The sequence below is a fragment of the Ambystoma mexicanum genome, chromosome 4p (genome assembly GCF_040938575.1).
Source record: "Ambystoma mexicanum isolate Mex_15411 chromosome 4p, UKY_AmexF1_1, whole genome shotgun sequence".
NCBI lineage: Eukaryota > Metazoa > Chordata > Amphibia > Caudata > Ambystomatidae > Ambystoma > Ambystoma mexicanum.
The window spans coordinates 584,203,392-584,225,548 of record NC_090927.1 but is presented as its reverse complement, the minus strand read 5'-3'; the positions used below and the strand labels follow the sequence as shown (position 1 = coordinate 584,225,548).

At 45.5% G+C, this 22,157-nt stretch overlaps 1 protein-coding gene across 2 annotated transcripts in view; it reads right to left on the bottom strand.

The window, feature by feature from the left end:
* Positions 1 to 5,521: 5,521 nt before the first annotated feature.
* The window catches only part of LOC138453366 (elongin-A-like), a 1,511,245-nt gene continuing 1,494,609 nt past the window's right edge, over positions 5,522 to 22,157 (bottom strand). For both annotated transcript variants that reach the window (XM_069606133.1, XM_069606134.1), the window contains one exon: positions 5,522 to 5,947. In XM_069606133.1, the coding sequence (XP_069462234.1) occupies positions 5,886 to 5,947 (62 nt within the window). In that variant the 3' untranslated portion in view covers positions 5,522 to 5,885. The remainder of the gene's footprint in view (positions 5,948 to 22,157) is intronic.

Here is a 22,157-nt window from a genome sequence, read left to right as displayed (position 1 = left end):
CAGACCACAAATGGCTCCATTGCTTGGTAACTAATTTTGTACTATGCAAGTACCATACATAAGTACAAACCCAGAGAAATGGAAACCACCTAATACACCTTCCAAGATGGTATATGATATACGATATGAAATGGCATTTATAATGCGGCTATACAAAAGTGTTTCAAGGCGTGACGAGGCAAGGGAGGGGGAACAGAGGGAAGACAGACAACGTTCCTACTAGGCCAGGTGTCATTCAGATTGCGCAAGTGCATGGGAAGGGGGAAGGGACAGTGCAGTACATAGGATAGTAGAATAAATAAGTAAGGTACAGCCAGCTGGTGACGAGTACAAGGATAAGTGCAGACATCAGGGGTAAGTGCTGCTATTGGAACTGTAGGGATACATAAACAGTCCCAAGTGTGGGGGTTGCCAGGAAGGCAGTGCAGGTGTGCGACTGGCAGGGGAGTGGACCTGGGCCCAAGAATAGAGGGTGGCCAGGTAACCAGTGCAGATTCAGTTTCAGCTAGGAAGTCAGCAGGGGAGAGGAGGAGACAAGACAAAGCAAAGAGAAATGTTTCAAGGTGCTTCCGGAACCGGAGAGGATTCTCCCCGATTCAGGGAGGGAGGGAGGCTGTTCTAGAGGGAGGCCCCACCCGAAGGAAGATCTACCACCAACTCGTTGCTTGGAGAAGCGACTGACCCTGAGGGAGTTTGAGGCATGTGAGCATAGAGCACGAGAAAGAAGATATTTAGGAAGAGAGAGTTGAATGTATTGAGGCCCCAAGAGTCCAGAAGGCCTTGTGGACAATGCAGAAGATTTTTAACTTTATCCTCACAGCCACTGGGAGCCAGTGCAGATATTTCAGTCCTGGAGAGATACGATCCCTGGGCTTGAGGCCAAGGAAAAGTCTTGCAGTCCTGTTCTGGATGAGTTGCAGAGGGCGGAGAGTAGAAACAGGCAGATTTAGAAAGAGGAATTAACTTCTCCCATTGGCCAGGGGACGAAGGACACTGCTCATCAGAAGTAGAAAACAGCTGGGGAGGAGAAATGCTGATCCAGATACAGACTTGAACAATGAGAGCATCCTTGACCTCTGAAAGCCCACCTGAGGAGGAAGTCAATGTTAATTCAAAGGTGGTGTGCCCCAGGGAAACAAGGAGTTATGCAGATAAATAAGGAGACCAATAAGCAAATCAATCACCCTAGATGCTACTGCTATATCAAGATGCTAAATGGTTGCAGATTAGAGAAAGTCCTGAGCCAAGTGAAGACGAGGCATGGTGGTCATGCCGGCAGCCACATTTTCAACAACTCCCCTCTGAGGGGATGAACACTTCATACAAGAAAAGGTGAAAACAAAATGAATGGGATGTCAAGGCTGCCAGAACAGGAGAGAAGCAACATGACAGCATACCATCCAGGAGTTAAAACGCATGGGAAGAACGTTGAGTGAAGTCCCCACCACAAACCACGGATTAAGGGAGTAAAACCAGCCAAGAAGTGCTCACTATAGGAAACAAAAACTGACAAAAGTCAGAGCCTTTGTGAATCCAAACTGAGAAACATTTCATACAAGAACTGGTAGGGGAAGTTCCCAAAGCAAGCACAAGTTTTTGTGAAGCCAAGTTACACTACAGAGCAGAACCAGGTGAGCAAGTTCCTAAAAAAGGATGGATGATTAATAAGTGCTGCATTCAGGAAAAGGGAGAGAAAATTCCTACAGCATATTAAAGAATTTATAAGAACAGGCATTGGCAAAGCCAACAGTTTTGGCTTGTGTACAAGTATTAGGCATTTCCCAGGCACTGATATAAGATGTCCAGGTACTTGCACCTGCTACCATAAATGAACATTTAATACCGCTAACGGCAGTGCTGGGCAAGTGTCTTTCCCATGCCTACACAAAAGTCCAAACTGTTGGCATTGCCAGTGCTTGTTGAAACTTCCAGACAAGTTTAATCTGCTTAAAAGAATTGATTTTTCGTGCCGGGTGGTAACATAGGGAGTTTCAGGGAATTAGGGTGCAAGCTGGCAGTAAACAAACGAAGTTGCAGCTCATTCAAGTGAGCGGACACTGTGCTGGTACTTAGCCGACGCCCTGAATGTAGAAAGGACTAATATGCTTCAAGCTTCCCATGGCATAGAGTACAAAGTGGCAAAACCATTTTTCTGCCTGGATGTCGTGGGCAGGAGCTGTGAATAGGACAGGTTTTTGCCGAATGAGAAGAGCACATACAACAGGACTAAGACATACTGGCACGCAAGCGAAGATCTAAAGACATTGGTGGAGAGCAGACTTTGAGCTGTCTTTGTAAACGAACTGTCACACTACAGGATGCACATGAGTGAACTTTGGGGCTGAGAGGTTCCTCCGGGCTGGGAGAGGGAAGTTGTGGATGTTCCAGGTAAGCCTGTGTGTGTCTGTGTTGGGGAGGGGGGAGGACGTTTATAGTGGGGTAGGGAGGTGGAAGAGGCTGGGGAGCATGTACATGTGAGTGTGTTTGCTATATTAATGTCTCGGCCTGTTATCATAGGTCATTGTAGAGACAGGCAGCAACATCATGCGTGCCAGTATTAAGTGGTCTCTGTACAAATATTGAAGCAGCACTTCTTGTAGAATGGTGTAATACCAAAGGCTGCTACTAGATATCCCTGCAAAGTAAGCACAGGCATTCAATATAGACTGCAATACCAAAAGTCGTTCAGAGAGGTCCTTCCTGCAATACCTAGCATGGTTTTATGAAAGAACCATGAAAACCTATCTTTAAACACATCGAAAAAACTCTGAACTGGAAATAGCAAGCACAGAATTACAATAAAACCTTTGGCTGGAGAATTATCAATGGGAAATCTTGATATAAAAAAAATATAATGTCACAGACTTTTATTAGTGTTCTTTGTACAATTATTGAAACAGCACTTCTTGTAGAATGGTGCAATACCAAATGCTGTTACTAGATGTCTCTGCAGAGCAAGAACAGGCAATTCAATATAGAGGACAATACCAGAAGTCATTCATAGAGGTCCTTTCGGAAATTCCTAGCAAGTTTCAATGAACGAACCATCAAAACCTACGGGATACACAAGAAACGTCAGTGTAAGAATGCTACTAATCGCAGCTCTTTGTAGATGTATAGTCTCATATTTGTGAAAGCTGGCACTAAATTATACTGTTTAATTGTACCATTGTGCTTAACTGCCTTTAAGCTCCTTGCCAGGGGTGACTATTTTCCTACCAACGCCCCTTTGAAGTGGAGGGAAATGTCGGCGTGAACTGTTCTTAACAGTGAATGCATAGAGCCACCGACACGTGTGGGCGGGATACATGGACTTGTTTATTTTGGTTTTTCACACCCAGTTTGTCAAATGCTGGATCCTGAAGGATTAAATAAAAACACATTAAAAACGAGGAAGCTGAAAATGAAAAGCGTGGGCGTTGTATTGTGTTAAGAGTGTGCATGTGTCTCTTTTGTGGAAAGTCGGGAGGGGGTTGGAACATTGAACAGTGATAGCGCCCAGAGACCAAGCATTGGATAACAGCGCTCAACAAGAATCTGATGGAATAACATTATACAGAGTAATTAACATACAAACAATAGGCTTTTTTACCCACCAATGGGCCTTTCTGCAACCCCTTCAGAATTCAATCCTCCATCACAGCACAGCAGAGTGATCAAATTCTGAAAGAAAATGACTGCCATCCGTACAGAAACAGACTGCAGAACCAATGGCATCCTCCTGACATTATCTGCAAAGCCAATCGGGTCTTGTTTACATCAGGAGACACTGAAACACCACTCACAAATCAGTATATGGATAATTTGACGGCCATTTTATAAAAAGCATATCTTTAACAAAACTTATTTATTTGGAAAACCAAATACATCAAAATATGGAACATAACCTAAAAGATGCAGTAGAAGTAAAAATGGCTGACAAATCTACCACAGAAATTGAAGGTGTGGCTGGAAGAAAAATGGGTGGGAATGGGAGGAAATGCCTATACATTTCACTTCACAATGGGCGTTAAATGGGTGGGACACATTCAAACTTCTGTATCCATCCTCATATGCCAACCTGCATCGAAAAGCATTACAACAAACCTGCATCCAAAGCCCCTGTTTCAAGCTCATGTTAAAGCTCTTATTTTAATGAACATAGTTTCGGTTTTGTAGGTAGTAATTTCAACACCACTTAATAGCCAAAACTAGAAAATTGAGGAACACTGCATGCAGCAACTGGGAGAGAAGGTTCCTAATAAGTGGGCAATGGGCATCTCTGTAAAATCCTGTTGATCTACACTATATACATGAACCGGGAATACAAGTTTGTAAAGGAGGATAGCTCAGGGGCAACGCACTTGCCTTGGAAGCAAGACAATGTGGAGCAAAACAGATTCGATCCCTGGTCCACGCTTCGAAACCTCTCGTTATTAAGCACGTTATAAATAACCAATTATAAAGCATGCACACGTCTTTTGGAAAAGTTATGAAGCATGCTACAAACAGGAACAAGGATAGGCTATTCCTAAAAGCAATGCAAGTTAAAGCTTCCATTGAAATACTTTAAAGCCATAAATATTAGATTCCAGAAACGAGAAGTAGAGGTTAAGCTCGGTCACAGCTCCACTCCAGGAAGAAAAACAACAGTGTTGTAACCCATCCTGACCATATTAACTTTATAAATAAAATGTTGCAACCTCTACTTTCACTGGTATACATTAAGAACTCGCCACATACTTGATTCAAGGTGGCATTACATTTATGGATGATTGGTGGCCTTTCTTGGGAAACTTCTCCACTTCTTAAAGCAGAGACAGAAGAGTGGTTTCAATGTTCGTGTAGGAGGGGCAGGCTGGAGACAGGCAGAGTACATAAAGGTGGAGAGCAGGAGTTTCACGAGTGCACAGAGTGGGAGGGACAAAGACGAAGAGCCTTATTTGAACTCTTGATGAACTGCTGATAATTAACACCATTTTTAACATGGACCTATCCTCTCCTTTTAATGATGGTGTTTAAAGCTTGTGTTGAAACACACCAGTAATACTAATAGTAATACTAATAAATGTACCAAAGATATTTGGTACGCTAGATAGTGAAGGCGGCGTATGAGAGGAGACATACAGGATTCCAAATTAAGATTCAAGAAGCAGGAGCTAAAACCATTTCCAGGGTGTCAGGCATCCCCCCGAGGCAGGAGCTATTGCTGGGAAACCAGGAGCGAGTATACAGCGAACCACAAATCTCACTTAAACAGGTGAGGCTTTTTGCCTATTATGTATGATCCATTAATTTTAAAAGTGTACAAGAAGGGTCCTAATTTTTCCTTAACATTTTCAGACTCAAAGTTAATGTCACAAATGTATGTAAGCCAACAGTTGGCAAGGGGAGCGAAAAGTAGCTTCCGGTAGTTGCTGGTTTCAAGCTAAACAGGCTATCCTAGGCTAAAAGCATGAGCTAAATAGCTCCCAGAAATTTTGAAAACTGGAAATGCGCATTAAAGTTTGCGCAACCCTTGAAAGAAAAGGACAACCGCAAGTTCAAGAAAATGATTTTATTTTTACAACACAAACCATAGAATAATACAGCGACATAGGTTAAAGTGCCATTGTGATTTTTTGGAAATTAAATTAGGTCTCAATTGAACAGTTTGTAAACTTTTTTTTTTTTATTCTTTTGTTTGCTTTACCAGACTGCGTGGTAAATTATATACAAGCAGTTACCAAGAACACATTTGAGAATTGGTACACTTAAGTAGACTTTTTGTTCAGTGTCCGCTGGGTCATACCTTCTGTTGATAGGAAACATAGGGTGCAGCAATCGTTTAAGTTGATGTTCATCAGAAAGTTTTTTAAATTTCGCAAAGCAAAATACAAGCTTCAAAAATGGAACGCATTTCTGTTTTATCTTGGTCCAACTCTATTCTTAAACGCCCTTATCGTTTTTGCCATCATTGGTGCAACTCCTGCAACACATAAAATATATCAGATTAAACGGTATGAGGTACTCAGCCATAGCATCGCATTTACCATAAAAACAAGGGGGGTCTTCAATTACCAATTAATTGCCTTTCCACCCCTTCAGTGCCTTGGGACAGAGGGTTCAGGAAAGGTCGAGCACCACCGGCTTTTCACTTCATTTCCCAGACCCATGTGTCCCTAGGTTAGCATACTGGCCCAGTTGGCAGAACAGACATTTTAGAAATAATGGTTTTGGGGATGGCTGGAGGAAGCTCGTAGCAGATGCTGCCAGTTTAGACTACTGGGGTTAAACATGCTCTCAAGTGTTTTCTCATTTATGACTATTCTATGCCCAACACAGATCTAAAAGAGATTTTGCAAGTCAAAGGAGCCCAAGAACTCTGGAAAGATAATGGGGACCTGTAGTGCCAGGATCTCTTTGCCTGATCCTTCCTACTGCATAGGCAGTATGATGGTCCCTTGGTAATTAACAGCACAAGACGAAACTCACTATGAACCTCAGAAAGGTATTTTCCAGAAATGGTGTTGTGCTCGTCTCTGCAACTACAGAATGAACCAAATGTGTGCAGTCAGTCAATGACATTGATGAAACCTTGTCCTTTTAATGTTTAGCGACTTAGCAGGATAACCGCATCAAGCATGGCCCTAACATTTCCAATTCTCTTTAGATGCACCCTATGTGAAGTGAGTATGTCCAGATGTTGAGTACTTGCTTGCTGCATGTAGAATCCTAAGTTAGTTACACTTCACTGAAGAGGCCCTGTGATTCTAAAATGAGTCTTTGTATGTGCGCCTCCTGCAGCGAGGTTTCCTCAAAGGAATATACAAGTTAAATATTGAGTAAGTATGTGAGAGCATGACCTTGTGAGTGTCCTATCAGGAGACCCAGTAGTCCTCTCTCTCAAGGTTAGTGCAAGAATGTAGTCGGCCCAAGACAGTCATTTTGGCACCATCCCTCCCTTAACATTGCCTAGATTTAATGTTTTATATGGAGCAAAAATTATATCTTCTCTTTCCCTATGCTGGTGGAGCCAGTCCGCACTACGAATTCTGAGGAGGATGGTCAGCACTTAATCCATTGGGAAATGTCCTTTCTGGAATACATGAAGAGCGAAAAGGGACAGGACAGGCCTGCCCAGCCAAGGAGGTGGTGAGGGGAGCAGAGAAAGGTAGGTCAGGGAGAGGATAAGCAGAATGAGGAGTGAAGGTGGAAAGGTCGAGGGACAAGGCTAGGCTGCAGGAAAGACATTTTGGAGGAGTCTCCCGGATTTTGCGAGTGGAAGGGGGTGAAGGAAAACAAAGGGATTCCAGAGGTTTCTCCAGGAGAGGCAGAGGTGGGAGGGGGACATGCTAGCAAAACGTATCCCTTTGACAGCAGTGTAAAAAGGATTGATTTTGCAAACAGGACAAAGGACCGGTGGATCTCTACGTAGCTTTCTTGAATTGCTTTATTGTAGCAGCAATCCTGCCCGGGCCAGCCAAATCAGAAAGGACAGAATGAAAATCTTAGGGTAGTCTGCACACTCATGCCTGGTGAGTGAGAGATTATATAGATTGAGATTTGACCAAAGTGTACTCTTACCAAACCCAGATTTTAAGGAGGATGTGGAGCAGGCTCATGCCTTCTACATGGAACACACCCCCATCACATACATCCCCACCAGCATCACAATATAACTGCCACACGTTTGAATAAGTAGTAGTAACCTTGCCTCCACCATCAATGATAAAAGGTCAGGAGAGTCTTGAACTATTCTTCACTCCAGCCTCAGAAGGAAGACGTTACTTACCTGTAATCCCCGTTCTTCAACCTTTTAATCATTCTTAGATACACAGGCTGGTGAATATTCCCCATCAAACACAAAAAAAATCGCCCCAGGCTTCAAGGTATTTTTACAAAGCGCAACTATTGATAAAGATATAACCCAAATATTATATTAAAGTATCAAAATGATTTCATTCATACCAATTGAAAAAATAAAACCATTTTAAACAAACATAAAAAATGTGTTCACAAATTCATTTTCTGCAACGAAACAATCTATACAAAACAATTCACTTTTTGGAATCGGCAACTCCTGAAACCAACACCACACCCAGTGACCCAAGTGTAGAAAATGACACAAACATTAAAATTCATATGAGATGCTGCGAATATGGTGCTAGTCGAAGTTACTCTAGGGGATTCTTTTGTGTGCGATGGTTAGTGTCATTACCCTGTACATCCCTCCATTAAACGGGTCCCTCTTGTATGTTGAGAATATTCCTCGTCATCGGGCTGGGAAACCTTGGTAAGTAGTTTCAAAGAAACTCCAGAAACTGCACTCACTTTAGTTTTGGGTCAGTTACTTTCAAAGTCATTAGGCAGTGCACCTTCCCCTGCTTCACACCCGGAGGCCATATTCAGATTCATAAAGTGCAGGTAACAGAGCAAAGGTGAGGCTCATGTGGGGTAGGTTGCATGTGAATCTATGAAAGATGTCAATGCTGACGAACAGGCGTTACGGGTACTTATTCCTTCTCCAGCAATAGATCTTTCATAGATTCACATGCTGTTGAATAATTACAAAGCAGTAAAACTGTATCAATATGCACAAACAAAATCTAGGGAGGAGGAATATGGCTCTCAGGTGAACAGGCTCCAAAGTATAGCCTATTATGACGAATTGCAGGATTCTGTCACTTTGCCCCAGGGGGGGAGGGAGTCTTTCCATGTGAGGCTAGAGAGGAAATCCCGCTACGCAATACCCTCCCTATGGGTAGAGGCATGCGGGACCTCATTGGGAGAGACTCCCCTCTTGGGGACAAGGACTCCTGTTCCAATGAGGAACTCCCTAACCAACCTACTTATAGCCCATCGCTAATAACACCTGCTAGAAGAAAACAAAGAACAATCTGATATCTGTTATCACATCGAACATTCGAGAAAAACCTGAAAAGAAGTACTTAAGGGGTACTGAGACAAAGAAAACCACTGGATCAGTATAGAGTACAAGTAGAACAACAAAGGAGTACAGGGAAGTCCGACAGCAGTGTCATAAATCTGATAGGAAGAGCAATGAGAGAGAGAGAGAGAAGCTCGGGACACAGCAGCTGGCATGTGAACCCTAGCATGTTGCACCCAAGAAAATCTGAAGCGAGAAAAAGCAAAGGAATGGTCCAGTGTCCAAAGAGTGACCAAGTAAGAAATGCTGGTGTGACTAAAAGCTGGTGGACTTGTGAACACTTACCCGAAGACACCTCTGAGTGTGCCAAGCAAAGGAGAAGCGGAGAACCTGTTGCAGTTAAGAAAACCTGAAGCAAGAGAGGCAAACGGACTGGTGCACTGTCCAAAGAAGAACAGACTAAGAAGTGGTGGTGTGACCAAAGCCTGGTGCACTTGGCAGTCCCTAAACAATGCTGAGACCACTTACCTGAAGGTACTGTGGAACGTGCCAAGCGAAGAAGAATCAAAGAGCCAAGAAGCCAGCCTGACAATTGCCGAAGAGGGACACCGTCTTGACTGCAGGCCCTGTGACACTATCCCAGAAACAAAGGAAATAGCAAGAGCGGAGATCCGGGTGGGGGACCGGGAATAACTAATGGAAAATTCATACTCGCCCCAGTAAAGACATAGTATTGGTGAAGAGTGTGGGGTGAAATAGCCCTAAACACCATAATGAAAGGCCGGAGTCAGCATGAGGGCTCCCCACAATGAAAGACCTACTGTGAATCCACTTGGCAATAAGGCCCTACAATGCCTAAATGAAAAGGAGCAAATTGAGGCATCAAAGCTGGGAGATGGCAGAAAACGTTCATTGTCTCATCGAAGGGAAAGTCAAACGGCATGATTTGCTAAAGCATGAGAAAGCTGAAATAATATCTTCCAGAACTACAGTCCACAGAACCCTAAATGGGATGGCAGAATTTTGAGCTACAGTTACTGTGAAGCAGAATGCATTTCGACAGAAAGATTAAAGGAAATGAGTGAAGCTGTTTTTCCTTTTCAGTTGAAGACATGCTCCTCAAAATGTGTGCAATATTTTCAACATAAGAGTTTAGTTCCTGTCATGTTGGGGGACTGATCTGGGTTAAACTGCTGCAGTCAAATGAATATCTTTTCCACGGCTGAGACTACAAAAGACATTTCACTTTGGCCTTTAAGTAACACTTTGTAAAACAAGATGTGCATCAAAGTCTTGAACAGTGCAATTATGTTGCCCACATGTAACCTCTGTATGCAGGGAACAGCGTTGCAGTGATATTTTAATATATTAATGGAGTGCATGTCTGCTCTCTGCTCTCGAAAAAAAAAGTATGTGGGATTGGGAGGGCGGGGAGGGGATTGTAGGGGGTTTGGGTGGCAGGGTGGGGAAAACACACACATGAATCCCCAGGGGGGAGGGGGATGAGGATTTCAGCCTCCAGCCCTGCGGTGGCTCAGAGCGGGGATTACCCTGTTCCAAGCCTCCTCATTGGCTGAGGGGCTGCCACCCACCCCCCGCCGGGGACGTCAACAAAGCTGAAGCTTCGAGGGATTCTCTGTTTGTTATATTCTGATTGACCCTCGCCGGGTACTAATAAAAAGTGTTATTTGTGCGCCACCTTGATTTGCAAGGGGAGAGATCCCTGCCTTGCTGGTGCTGCATGATATCATGACAACTTGGGGGCTTGCGTCAGGAATTAAGAGAATTGTTTCCACCCGTGACAGTGTAGCTCTGCAGACTAGCCCATTGAAGTAGTGTTACATTTAGTGGATAGTAAGCTGTGCTACATTGTGAAGGCGCCAGCCAAACTTGTACCCTGGATGTCAGGGCTGTGTGTCTAAAATAAAAGATAGTGTAAGCATAAACTAGGCAGGAAGAGGGTAGAGAGTTTGCCCTTGCACAGATAACCCAGCAGGTAAAGAAGACTTTTCAAAATGAGCACCGTGGAAATTAACCTGACTAGGAAGCACCTTCTGTCCAAATTGTTGAAAGGAAATGGGCAGAACAAGGACATGAATCCTGGCGATCTAGGATGATGCAACAGGTGACCTCTATAAATATGGATGTTTGGTAAGACAGTGGCCTGTTACATCAAGCCCCGACAGATTTTTACATGACGCAGACCACTAAATAGAAGCAAACTAAAATGGTCCAGCTCACTGCCTATATGTACTTCCACATGATGATCATGGAAGAAAGGTACCAGCAGAGAGTAGCCTCTGGGCAAAATCAATCAGAGGTATTGGAGCATGCAAAAAGGGAGTTAAGGCAGGTAGAGGAGAAAGTGCGAGAGAGCCAAAATTCTGAGCTATAATTAGGTAACATCATTCAGCAGCTAAAGGGTGAGTTTGCAGTACAGCAACAAATGAATTCAGAGCGAGAGTCCCAATTATCTGCACTGAAATAGGAGTTCCAAGAAAGGGATGATTCCCTGAAAGAGAGTCAACTAAAATTGAACCAACAGGTGACATACAATAGAGCCTGCTTCGAGGACATGTGTTCATATCAAAAGCAGATTAAGCAATTGGAAGAGGAGAATAATCAGTGGGTTATAAAGGAGGTCCATTCCCAAGCAGATTTTGACCAGGGGCACTAGATGTTGAGTGCTATGAAACAGCAGAGAGATCACCTCAGCGAACAGAATAGTAGGCTGTGTCAGGAAAAAGATGCCCTGTGGCAGGAAGTGTACCAGTTGAAGGCAGACCTGGAGAAAGGAGAGTGATGTGTTTAGGAACTGACTGACATAAAAGTAGAGTATGAAAAATTAATGGGACATAGGAGACAAATAGAATTTGACCTAGAGCAGACAACAGAGACCAAAACTGTGCAGTGTGAGAAGATTAGTCTCCTGCAAAAGAAGAGGTCAAAGTATTCCCAGGTCCTACAAGATTTACAGAAAGAAAGAGGCCCTTTGTGAGGAGAACAAGGGGCTCCAGGGCCAAGTAGTGACCCAAGGAAAGGTCATAGAACCCAGTAAAGCCCTAGTAGCAGAGTACAAAGCTCAAGCCTCTGCATGCTACCAAGAAATAAGGGTTGAGAAAGAGAAATTAGAGGGATTAGAAAAAGAACATGCTAGATACAATCAGGCCTTGAGGAACCCTGAACAGTTAGGGGATGGAAGGGCAACCCCTAATCACGGTGAGATGTCCTCGGTACCAGGGGCCTCAAGCCAATTCACCATTTGGCATGCACAAGGCGCTGCTAACTTCATACCCATGAGTTCACCAGAACAAGGGAATATGAGGCAGTTGGACTTAAATAGGCCTAGCATAACAGCCGGAAGACCAGCCCCCATTAGAGATTGATGGACATGCATAACTACTTAGATTAATAAATATTTTGGCATAGGTATCTGACCAGGACTCCTCCTATGAAGAGAAAATCATGGAGTTAGACTGGCATAGACATCAGCTACAAAGGGACCAACTGGTCCACTTGGCGGATAAAGAAGAGTGAGTTTAAGCCCCAAAAGAGCCTTCTGAAAGCTTCAAGCCATTCAGGGTGGTTGGGGGGGAGTTCTCCACCAACCCCGGAAGGAGGGAGGAGTCAGATGAGCATTCCCCTGTGCAAAAGAGGGAGTCCAAGGGAAGTGAACTAGAGAGCCCATAATACAACATGGGAGAAGACACTAGGCCCAGTCATTCTGGGAAAGACTCCCAGTCTCAAAGAATCAGGGAGCACCTAGAGGACAGGGACAGGACCTCAAATAGCAGCAGCTCTGAGTCTGAGGGCAAATAGGCTAAGGTGCAGCGGAAAAAGAAGGCTGCCAAACAAAAGAACTCAGGTAAAAGACCCCATTCGACAAACAAAAGCCATTAGAAATGTCATGACCCTTTACCATAAAAATGCCAAGTACTCAGTCTGGGAGCATCTGGATCTGTATGACCAAATGATGACGTAATTTGGCATAAAAAATTAACATAATTCTATGGAGTTTGCCAAGTGGTCATTCAACCCAGAATACTCCAGCTTCTTTGCTGGGCTGGAGGATCAAAATCATTCAGGGCGGTCTACCTACAAGGCGTCCATCTTGAAACACTTCTTCGTGCACCGGAACTCCCAGGAGGCTCGCAAAGCGGCCTACAACCTGCAGTGTGGAGAGGATCAGGCCCATAGAGAGTTTGTACAAGAATCGAAACGGGCATTTCCACAAACCACTAGACGGATGCGCACAAACAGTAGGCAGATCATTAATACCCATTATCATGCCCTCCGCATGTACATAATGACACAACTGGTTAGGGACTTCCACGAGGAAAGGACCCTGGACTGGGTAATGGAGCAAGCCACCCTGATCTATGAGGTCCAAAAGCCTGTGGAAAATGAGAATTCCCCCCAAAATCCCAAAGCAATCAACAACCCTGCTGCTGTTAAGGTGGCAGATGTGAAGAATACCCACATTTTGGACCTAGAAATGGGGACCACCTAAAAATACACCTCCCGTTAACAAACCAACTGAGGCAGAGAATATGCTCTGACCAGTCCCAAGTGGGCGGTAGCGAGGCAGGGTACCCCACAAATGTGTCACCTGACTGCCACCTACATCGGCCCGAGGTACAGGGGGAATAGACCCAACTTAGGGTACGTAGGGACTCCCACGGCTCAAGGAGGGATACAACCAGGTAAGTACGACCCCAGGACATTTTCCGCTCAACTTCCCTCCAAATGTCTCACAATACTTACCACATGAGGGCAATAATATTACACCCTCCAATTTAAGCTTCTTCCCTAGGTACCCGGAAAAATCACAACTTTCAGAACAATCATTCTCTCCCTACCTGCTTTCAGGAGTCTAGAGAGCTGAATTGGGGAGAAGGGAGACCAAGTATGGACTGCTACGAGGGAAACCCTCCATACCTAAGCTACTCTGGGAGAAGGGACAGTTACCCTTCCGAGAGCAGCAAAGATTTATCCCTAGACCCCCATATCAGTCAAAAAGGGTGTCACAACTAGAGCGCCAGGTCCAGAGCTTTACCCAAGACCTGAGTCGCATTTTGAGGGCTCAGCAGAGCCCTAAAATGAACGTGGTGGCTGTATGGGAGGAAAGGTCTTCAGGGCCCCCCTCACCTCCATTCTCACCAAGCATTCAGACTGACTCGTCCAGCAGCCACCCATGCGCCTCTGGCCAGGGATGCAGGATGACTGCAGGCCGACACATGTGGCTGCAATGTTCATCTGGTAAGATGGTACCAGACTCCATTTCATGACAAATTCAGACTCTATTTTGAACATAACTACTTAGGCCTCCCTGACCTAAGCGGCCCGGCAGGGCTGCAGCTCTCCCCTCCTGATCGCGCACAGTGAGCAAGTCCCTTCCCTCGCCCTCCTCCCCTCGGGGGCCCTGCTGCAGGCCTGTTCTCACGGGAGAATAGGTGCGAACAAGTTACATGAAAAACACTGCATCTTTCACCTTCCGCAGTCCATCATTGACCTGCAGATGACCAGGCTGAAGCTGAGGTTTGAGAAAAACAAGCTATCTCCATAAAAATTGCCCTGTCCCCTCGCAGACCCCACATTTATGACATATGCTGAGGATAACCCCCCCAAACCTGTTCCCAGTTTGAAGTGCCAGATACGCACACATAGCCCAGGTGCCACCCTGTTTCACCCATACAGCTAATCCCTCTGAAGGGACTATAAATTCACTCCTGTTGGTGTATGCCAAGATATATATATATATATATATATATATATATATATATACACATATACACACAATGACCTTCACCCATCCCAGATTGCACGCAGAACCATGAGGTGCATGTTTAAGCCTTTCCTCATTAAGCAAGAATTATTGGTTGCTACAGAATAAATGAAGCCATGTAGGATATCAATATCCTTTGTAGCATACGTGTAACCTCTGAGCATTGAATAATGCACTTTGTATTGTAAGCAGAATGTTGCACACCTTTTAATTTACCCATGCACACACTAACCTATTTCTACCTCGTTTGAATGCATGCTCTATGTTTGCCCCCCCCACAACATAAACAATGTACGGCCCAACATGCTACGGTGCCTTTTCTTCCCTCTCCTGTATCACTGAATGCACAGCCCCCACCTTCCCTGCCATTCTCGCCGGGCTGAAATATGAAGCCCTGGCCCTGTGAATGGTGTGATGCTACAATTGTAACCCCTCACCCTTCCCGTGTGCCTGCACCCAGTGAGCACCCTCCCAAGCCCCCAGACTCAGATTGAAAGAAATATGGTTGACAAGCCTCCCATCCCACCTCCTCCTGAGTTACCGGCTGAATGCCCTCTGTCCCGGTAGTATCCCATATCACCCTAACCCCAACAGACCATAAAGGCCATATATTTTCTCTTGTACTAACATACTACGAAGGTGTCCCTCAATAGTTCTAACAAGGAGGAATGATAGATATATCCCTGCCTGTGCCCTCTGATAAGCCACCTAAGCCCATGAAAGCTGCTCACCTATTGCTCACCCCTTGTATAGTATTCTTTAGAATAATTAACGTCTCACACCCAGAGTTGTGTTATGTCTCTTGTGATGTTAGAATAACGGTTTGTAGGATTTATATGCCATCATGAAATACAATTAGCACAGAAGGAGTATGAGAGGCCACAAGGGCAACTGTTAGCATAGTCAAAGATGTATCAATCAACCATCATCTGACCAGAGCTCCACCCTGTTGAGTTCAGCTGACCTGCAAGCATCACAATGACACCTCAAGGAGCCTCGCCAATCCCAGAGCTTCATGTATATGTACCCCATCCCCACTGCCCAATCTCACCGATTCATGTATCCCTTAGCTCCCACGTCATAGGTGACGTGAATTTGTAACAAAATGTGAATGTTTGCTGATGTCTGGCAGAGCGCTCTCGGAGTTTGCAGAGTTCTCTGCTTGCACTATATTGATTTAGATAAACTTTTACTTTTTGACTTCACCCGCACTTGGTCTTGATCTCATTCCCACCTGGGGTGAGTCCATCATTGACTCTCACTGGGGAGTTTTAAATGCCTCTTTGGGGGACGCTCACTTTCAAGTTGTGACCCCTAGGACATGATTTGTCCCTTCGTTTGTTTTGGCACGAGACATCCCCGGCCACAGCGGAGACCCACGGAGCGCCCCCTCAAGAGAGCTGCCTGCCTACGGCAACTGGTACGCTTCGATGTGCGCACGCAGTAGGGCGAGAGGTACTTCTCGCTGGAGCCGGCATTGAGCGTGGGGCAGCGCCTGGACTGGGTCCGGAGGGTCACGGATCAAGACTGATGCGTGAGTATCAAGTACGAGCGACATTAAAAGGAGTTGGATGTAGAACGTAGTATAAGAGGTCAGACTGAGTTAAGGGGGCTCTTGGGAGTACAATAGATACTATCCTATTCTTTTTTCTTCTCTGCATATGGCCATTAGGTTGAGTTAAGGAGATTACAAAGTGAAAAGGGAAGACAGGAACCTAGCTCTGCAAGGGGGTAGAAGGCGGCGCTGCATAGTGCCATCTTGACCAGTACTGGGAATAAGTGGAAAATAGAGGAAATCAGTGGGAGTCTCGCATAAGGGGAAGACTCAGTACAACTTAAAAGCGCTTTATTCTTTTCCTAATCTATAGGAAGATATTCAAACAACCTAAGGGATAAGGGGTGTAAAGTGCTGGGGAAAGGGAGATCTTTATTAACAAGAGCATTGAGAGGAGACAGGGAGGGTATATATTACGTGTTGTATGTGAATTGTCTATCAGTCAATGTTCTGTACTGGATTTGTTATGTCGTTTTGTGATCACTGCATTCTGGTAATGGCTAAATTGACTATTGTTTAATGAATAAGTGGTCATTGTACGTGTGACACTTTAAAGAATCGGTGTGTAAAGTGTATAAAAGTGGTATACCAACGGCAAAATACTGATATAGTTAGCATTGTGACTATATATCACACACTAGCAAGAGGTACAAGAGAGGGGTGGGAATTTAACATGGGTGCGGAAATACCACTGGCCCATATTTGTCAGAGCTTGCCAGGTTACGCAGAGAAAATAACTAAATACCATGATAAGTGGATCACGGAATTAAAAGGAGAAGGGCTGCCGCAGGTATGGCCCAAGGGAGGATCATTTGATAAAAACGTACTGGATATGGTGGCCACATGCCTATTTGTAAAATATAAAGGTAAACAATTGCAGAATAGGAGGGAGATATTAGACCTATGGAGGTTATTTGAAGTGCCTCCAATAAAAAGCAAAGAGCAAATAAAGGAACAGGTTGCATCTCCCCATTCAATAGAGAATAATGGAAAGCAGGTCGAAGAAATGGAAGTGCCAGGAGAGGTTGTATGAATATACCCCCTCTTAAACAAACCAGTACCAGCTGAGGGATACAGTGACCCGGTGTGCGTGTCAAATCCCACCTCCCCAACCACACCACGACCCACAGCACCCCCACCATATGTGTGGACAGGTGAGTACCCAGTCAATAGATATTGAAAAGTTCACAGAAGATTTGGCCTCCAGGTTATTATTGGCCCGGAGTGAACTGTCCAGACTAAGAGATCTGTGCAAACAGAGTGGATCAGGTACTTTCAGGGTCGATTGGACACAGAGATCACGGACACCAGACAGATCCATAGAAGAAGGGTGGAAGAAGGGGGAGATACTATTTTGAATAAACAATGAGCCAACAAGGATAATAGAGCTAGAGCAACACACGCCTGAGGGAGAAACAATGGGAGAGGGCATAGTGTCGGGAGAAGCAGAACAACTCTGGAGCGACAGAGGAACAGGAGCCAGAAGGTAGAAGAATAGGGATTTCAGCAGCAGGGGCATCCATGAGACTAGACGAAACACCTTTAGGGCGGGCAATGGAAGAAGAATGGAAGGCTAAGAAACAGAGTGGGGAGGATGGCCGTACTGGGAAAAAAAGGGACTAAGGTGAGTACGGGAAAAGGGACAAAAGGGAGGTTGCAGCTGCTGCTGATACACATGGGAGGAGGGAGACCAAATGACATACCTTGGGCACAGATGGATAAAGCAAATCTATTAAAGTTATTACCCCCCACTGTCAGGAGGTGCAAGTAAATGGCTATATGCATCCGAGAAGAACACTGCAGGGTCCCATTGGCAGTAGGTGATGTTAAAAGCTTGCTGGTGTCTGCGGTAGGTGATGAAGCTGACCAGGTTTGGGCGAAACGGGGGGGGGGGATAACGTTGGATTGTGACCGCCATGATGCGCGTCCTTCAACCCAGTAAGAGCAAGAATATGAGATGCATTAAGAGACACATTCTCAGACACACCTGACTTACAGTCAGTAATGCAATGCACAATGAATGATGAGGAAGATGCAATGGCCTTCATTTTACGGGTGCAGGAGATGTCGAGAGCGGAGACAGGCACAGCCTGGGATCAGTCAACCTCCCTGTTCTACTTTATAATAAAGCAAGGGCTCCCGGAGGAAGTTCAGAAGGCGCTCGATAAAATAGCTGGGATTGAAGCCAAAGGCTGGCCCGAGATACAAAGCATCATAGTAAACCATTGCAAAAGGATCAAAGAAAGGGAGAAGGAGATAGCACAGAGAAGACTGGCAGACGAGGCAAAGTTAATTCAGACGAAGCTAGTGAAGGTCACAGCAGCTGTAGTCGCACTCCCCACATAGAGGGAACGAGAGGAGGAGGAAGGGTCAATAGTAGCACAAGCTAGAATGGCAGCTAATTGGGCAGGAATCTGACAGGAGCAGTGGAATGGTGAGGAACAATATGGAGGGCCACAGTGGCAAGCAAGGAGTGCCCGCGGAGAACGAGGTGGGTACAAAGGGGGGGGGGTCCAGAGTATGGAGGGTACGGAGGTCCAGGTCTGAGGGGAGGACAAGGGAATTGTTGGAATTGCGGAAGGTGGGGACATTTTTCAAGGGAATGCAGAAGCAGACCCATAAATTATCAAAATGAACAGCAGTATGGCCACCCCCACCCAGGAAGCCCACATGGGCTGCCAATGGGCGGTGGAGGGAGAGAACAACAGGATCAGAGATACACAGATGAGCGCAGGGCACCACCACGTAATGTTCAACAGCACCCACAATACTGCAAACACATGACACATGTACAAGGTACCCTTTCGTCACAACGGCAAATGGTGCGCCTACACCCTTTGGTGGAGTGGCAGTGGTGTCGGGGAATGTTTTTGACAAGGGGGGGGGGGGAACAACAAGGCATCCAGCATAGGACAGCCCACAGAGAGCACTTGCGTGTCCAGTACTATCGACGACCCTCGATGCAGCTGGGGAACCATTGGTGGGGGCGGAGATAGGGAATAAACAATTCATTTTTATGGTAGACTCGGGAGCCGAAAAATCATGCCTACAAGAAGGCAGGTTTACGTTATCTAATCGTAAATTGGAAAGGCAAGGGTTCTCTGGGGCCGTCGTCGGAAGTTCCTTACACAGAAGATTTGGATGCAACAGTGGGTGGGAAGACAGTACGAGCACCTTTACTGTACTATGAAGAATCACTGATTGACTTGCTGGGGAGGGACATCCTCAGCAAGCTCAATATGACTGATATGACATTTATAATGCGCCTATACACAAGTGTTTCAAGGCACGACAAGGCAAAGGAGGGGGAACAAGCGGAAGACAGAACAACGATCCTACTAGGCGAGGTGTCATTCAGATCGTGCAAGTGCAGGGACTAGATCGTTCACTGAAAGAGGGATAGTCTGCTCGACCCCGTGGATCTGCCCATTGCGAGTGATGTTGGTAGTACACACACTAGCCACAGCACCGGAGGTACGCGGCATACCAGTTGATCCAGACATGTTCATCAAGGGGCTAAAAACACTAGCACGAGTGGTCCCCGAGTTAAAATCGCCAAGAGTGGAGAGTGCCCGCAGAGTTTGTTTTCCGCCCTACAGCACGCCCAGAAATAATGGCAGGAACAGTGATGGCGTTAGATTTGCATGCAGTACAGGTGTCCGCGCAAAGAATAGCGGTCATAGGAATGGACATACGTGGGTGTCAGTGGCGACCCGTATTGTGCATTAATGCTAACATTGCACTGCGAGATTTGTCCAACAATGACATTTTGACTGATTCAGACAGCGATGGGGAGATAGTGATGGAGATTGCGATCCCCTGCGATTATCATGATACAAACAAGACAGGTACCAGTACAGCTAATGGCAGTGGCAGGGGCGCCACCTACCTTTTTCAATGATGACATGTAACTGGTGCCACAAGAACTGTGGACCACAGGCCCACATGACGTGGGTCTGCTGCGCGAGGTAACACCAGTAAAAATAAAACTGAAACCAGGGGCGTTGCTGCCCCGAATAAATCAATACCCACTGTCCCGAGAAGCAAAAGAAGGGATAAAAGAAACAATATATGCACTGCTAGTGCAGGGGATAATAGTGCACTCAAATTCACCATGTAATACTTGCATCTACTCCATCAAGAAAGCAAAGGGCGGGGCGTGGAGGATGATCCAGGACCTACGCCCCCTTAATGATGTCACACAAAAAGAATTTCCCTTGGTCCCAAATCCTGCATCAATTTTGTGTAGTATACCAAAGGATGCATCATGTTTTACAGTGTTGGACTTGAAGAACGCATTCTTCTCAGTCCCACTGGGCTCTGAGTGCCGATATTTGACAGCATTCACCCGGGGTGTGGGGTGGGGGGGGGGGGTATGAGCATTGCAGATTACCTCAGGGATACTGTGAGAGCCCAAGTATATTCAACAGAATTCTACATGAAGATCTAGAGAATATCGTCACAAAGAGCAAGATCATTCAACATGTGGATGATGATCTGATTTGCAGGAAAGATGAAGATGAGTGCAGGAAATACTATTACACTTTTGACATTATTGGCCCATAAAGGTTACAAGGCGGACAAGGAGAAGGGAATAGTTTCTTACTGTAACTCCATTTCTCCAGCATTGGTATCGTTCATGGATTCACATGCTTAGAATATTCCCAGTTGACAGACTGGGAACCCTCGGTACACTTATAAAGCCGCTTCCCATAGGAAAACTTCCGACACTTGTGTCCTATCTACGTCGTTTTCGGGGGCCGCTTACACATGCCCCACTAGGACGTAGCGGTATAAATGCCCCGCCCCCGCGGCTCCCTTCAGATTTCAACCCCTCCAAAGCAGAATGGGGTGAAAACCTAGTTATACAAATACATTGCATTCCGGGGAGGCCGGCGGGCGCATGTGAATCCATGAAAGATACCAATGCTGGAGAAATGGAGTTACAGGTAAGAAACTATTCCCTTCTCCAGCATTGGATTTTCAATGGATTCACATGCTTAGAATAGAATGTACAGCAGTAATCCTGAAAAAAGGGGAGGTGTGAATGCACGCCAACACCCTCCTAACCAGACATATATATACACACATATATATATACATACATATATATATATATACATATATACATGCATATATACATATATATATGCTAAAATAAGTACAGACCCTTCATGAAAAGGGCTTACCTTATTGAAACGGATGGCGCAAGACTGCTCTTCCCATTTGTACATTGTCCGCATGCTGCCGTGTGAGGACTGACCATGCCGCCGCCTGGCAAATGTCCGACAGCGTTGTGGGCAGGAATCCCGCTGCCAAAGACAAAGTTGACCTCTTGGAATGAGCTCTCGGATGCCCTTGTAGCGGTTTTCCCGCCTTGGAATGACAAAAGGCAATCGTCGAGACCCATCGAGCCAGTCCTTGCTTTGAAATTGCTTTTCCTCTCGTCGACGGACCATATGCAATGAAGAGTTGCTGCGTAGATCCAAGTTGTTGAGTCCGATGAAGATAACATTTTAGAGCTCTCTTCACATCCAAGGTATGGAGGGCTTATTCCGCAGCCGATGAGGGGGTCGCGAAAAAGGTAGGCAGGACAATGGACGAGTGTTTATGATAAGCAGTAGGAACCTTTGGGATGAAACGAGGATTAGTTGACAGCACCACTTTGTCTTTAAAGAACCTTAGGTACGACGGGTCTACGACCAATGCTTGTAATTCTGAGAGCCGCCTATCTGATGTAATAGCTATTAGAAAGGACAACTTCCATGACAAGAACTTCATCGACGAGGTGGCCATTGGTTCAAAGGGTGCTTTCATTAACCCTGCTAGCACCACATTAAGACTCCACGTTGATGGAAAGCGTTTAATCGGCGGGAATGTTCGGAAAAGACCCCTCATTAAGTGTTTCACCAGCATGTCATTAAACAAGGGAGACGACTGCCTCTTCCTCGTGAACCTAGAGATGGCCG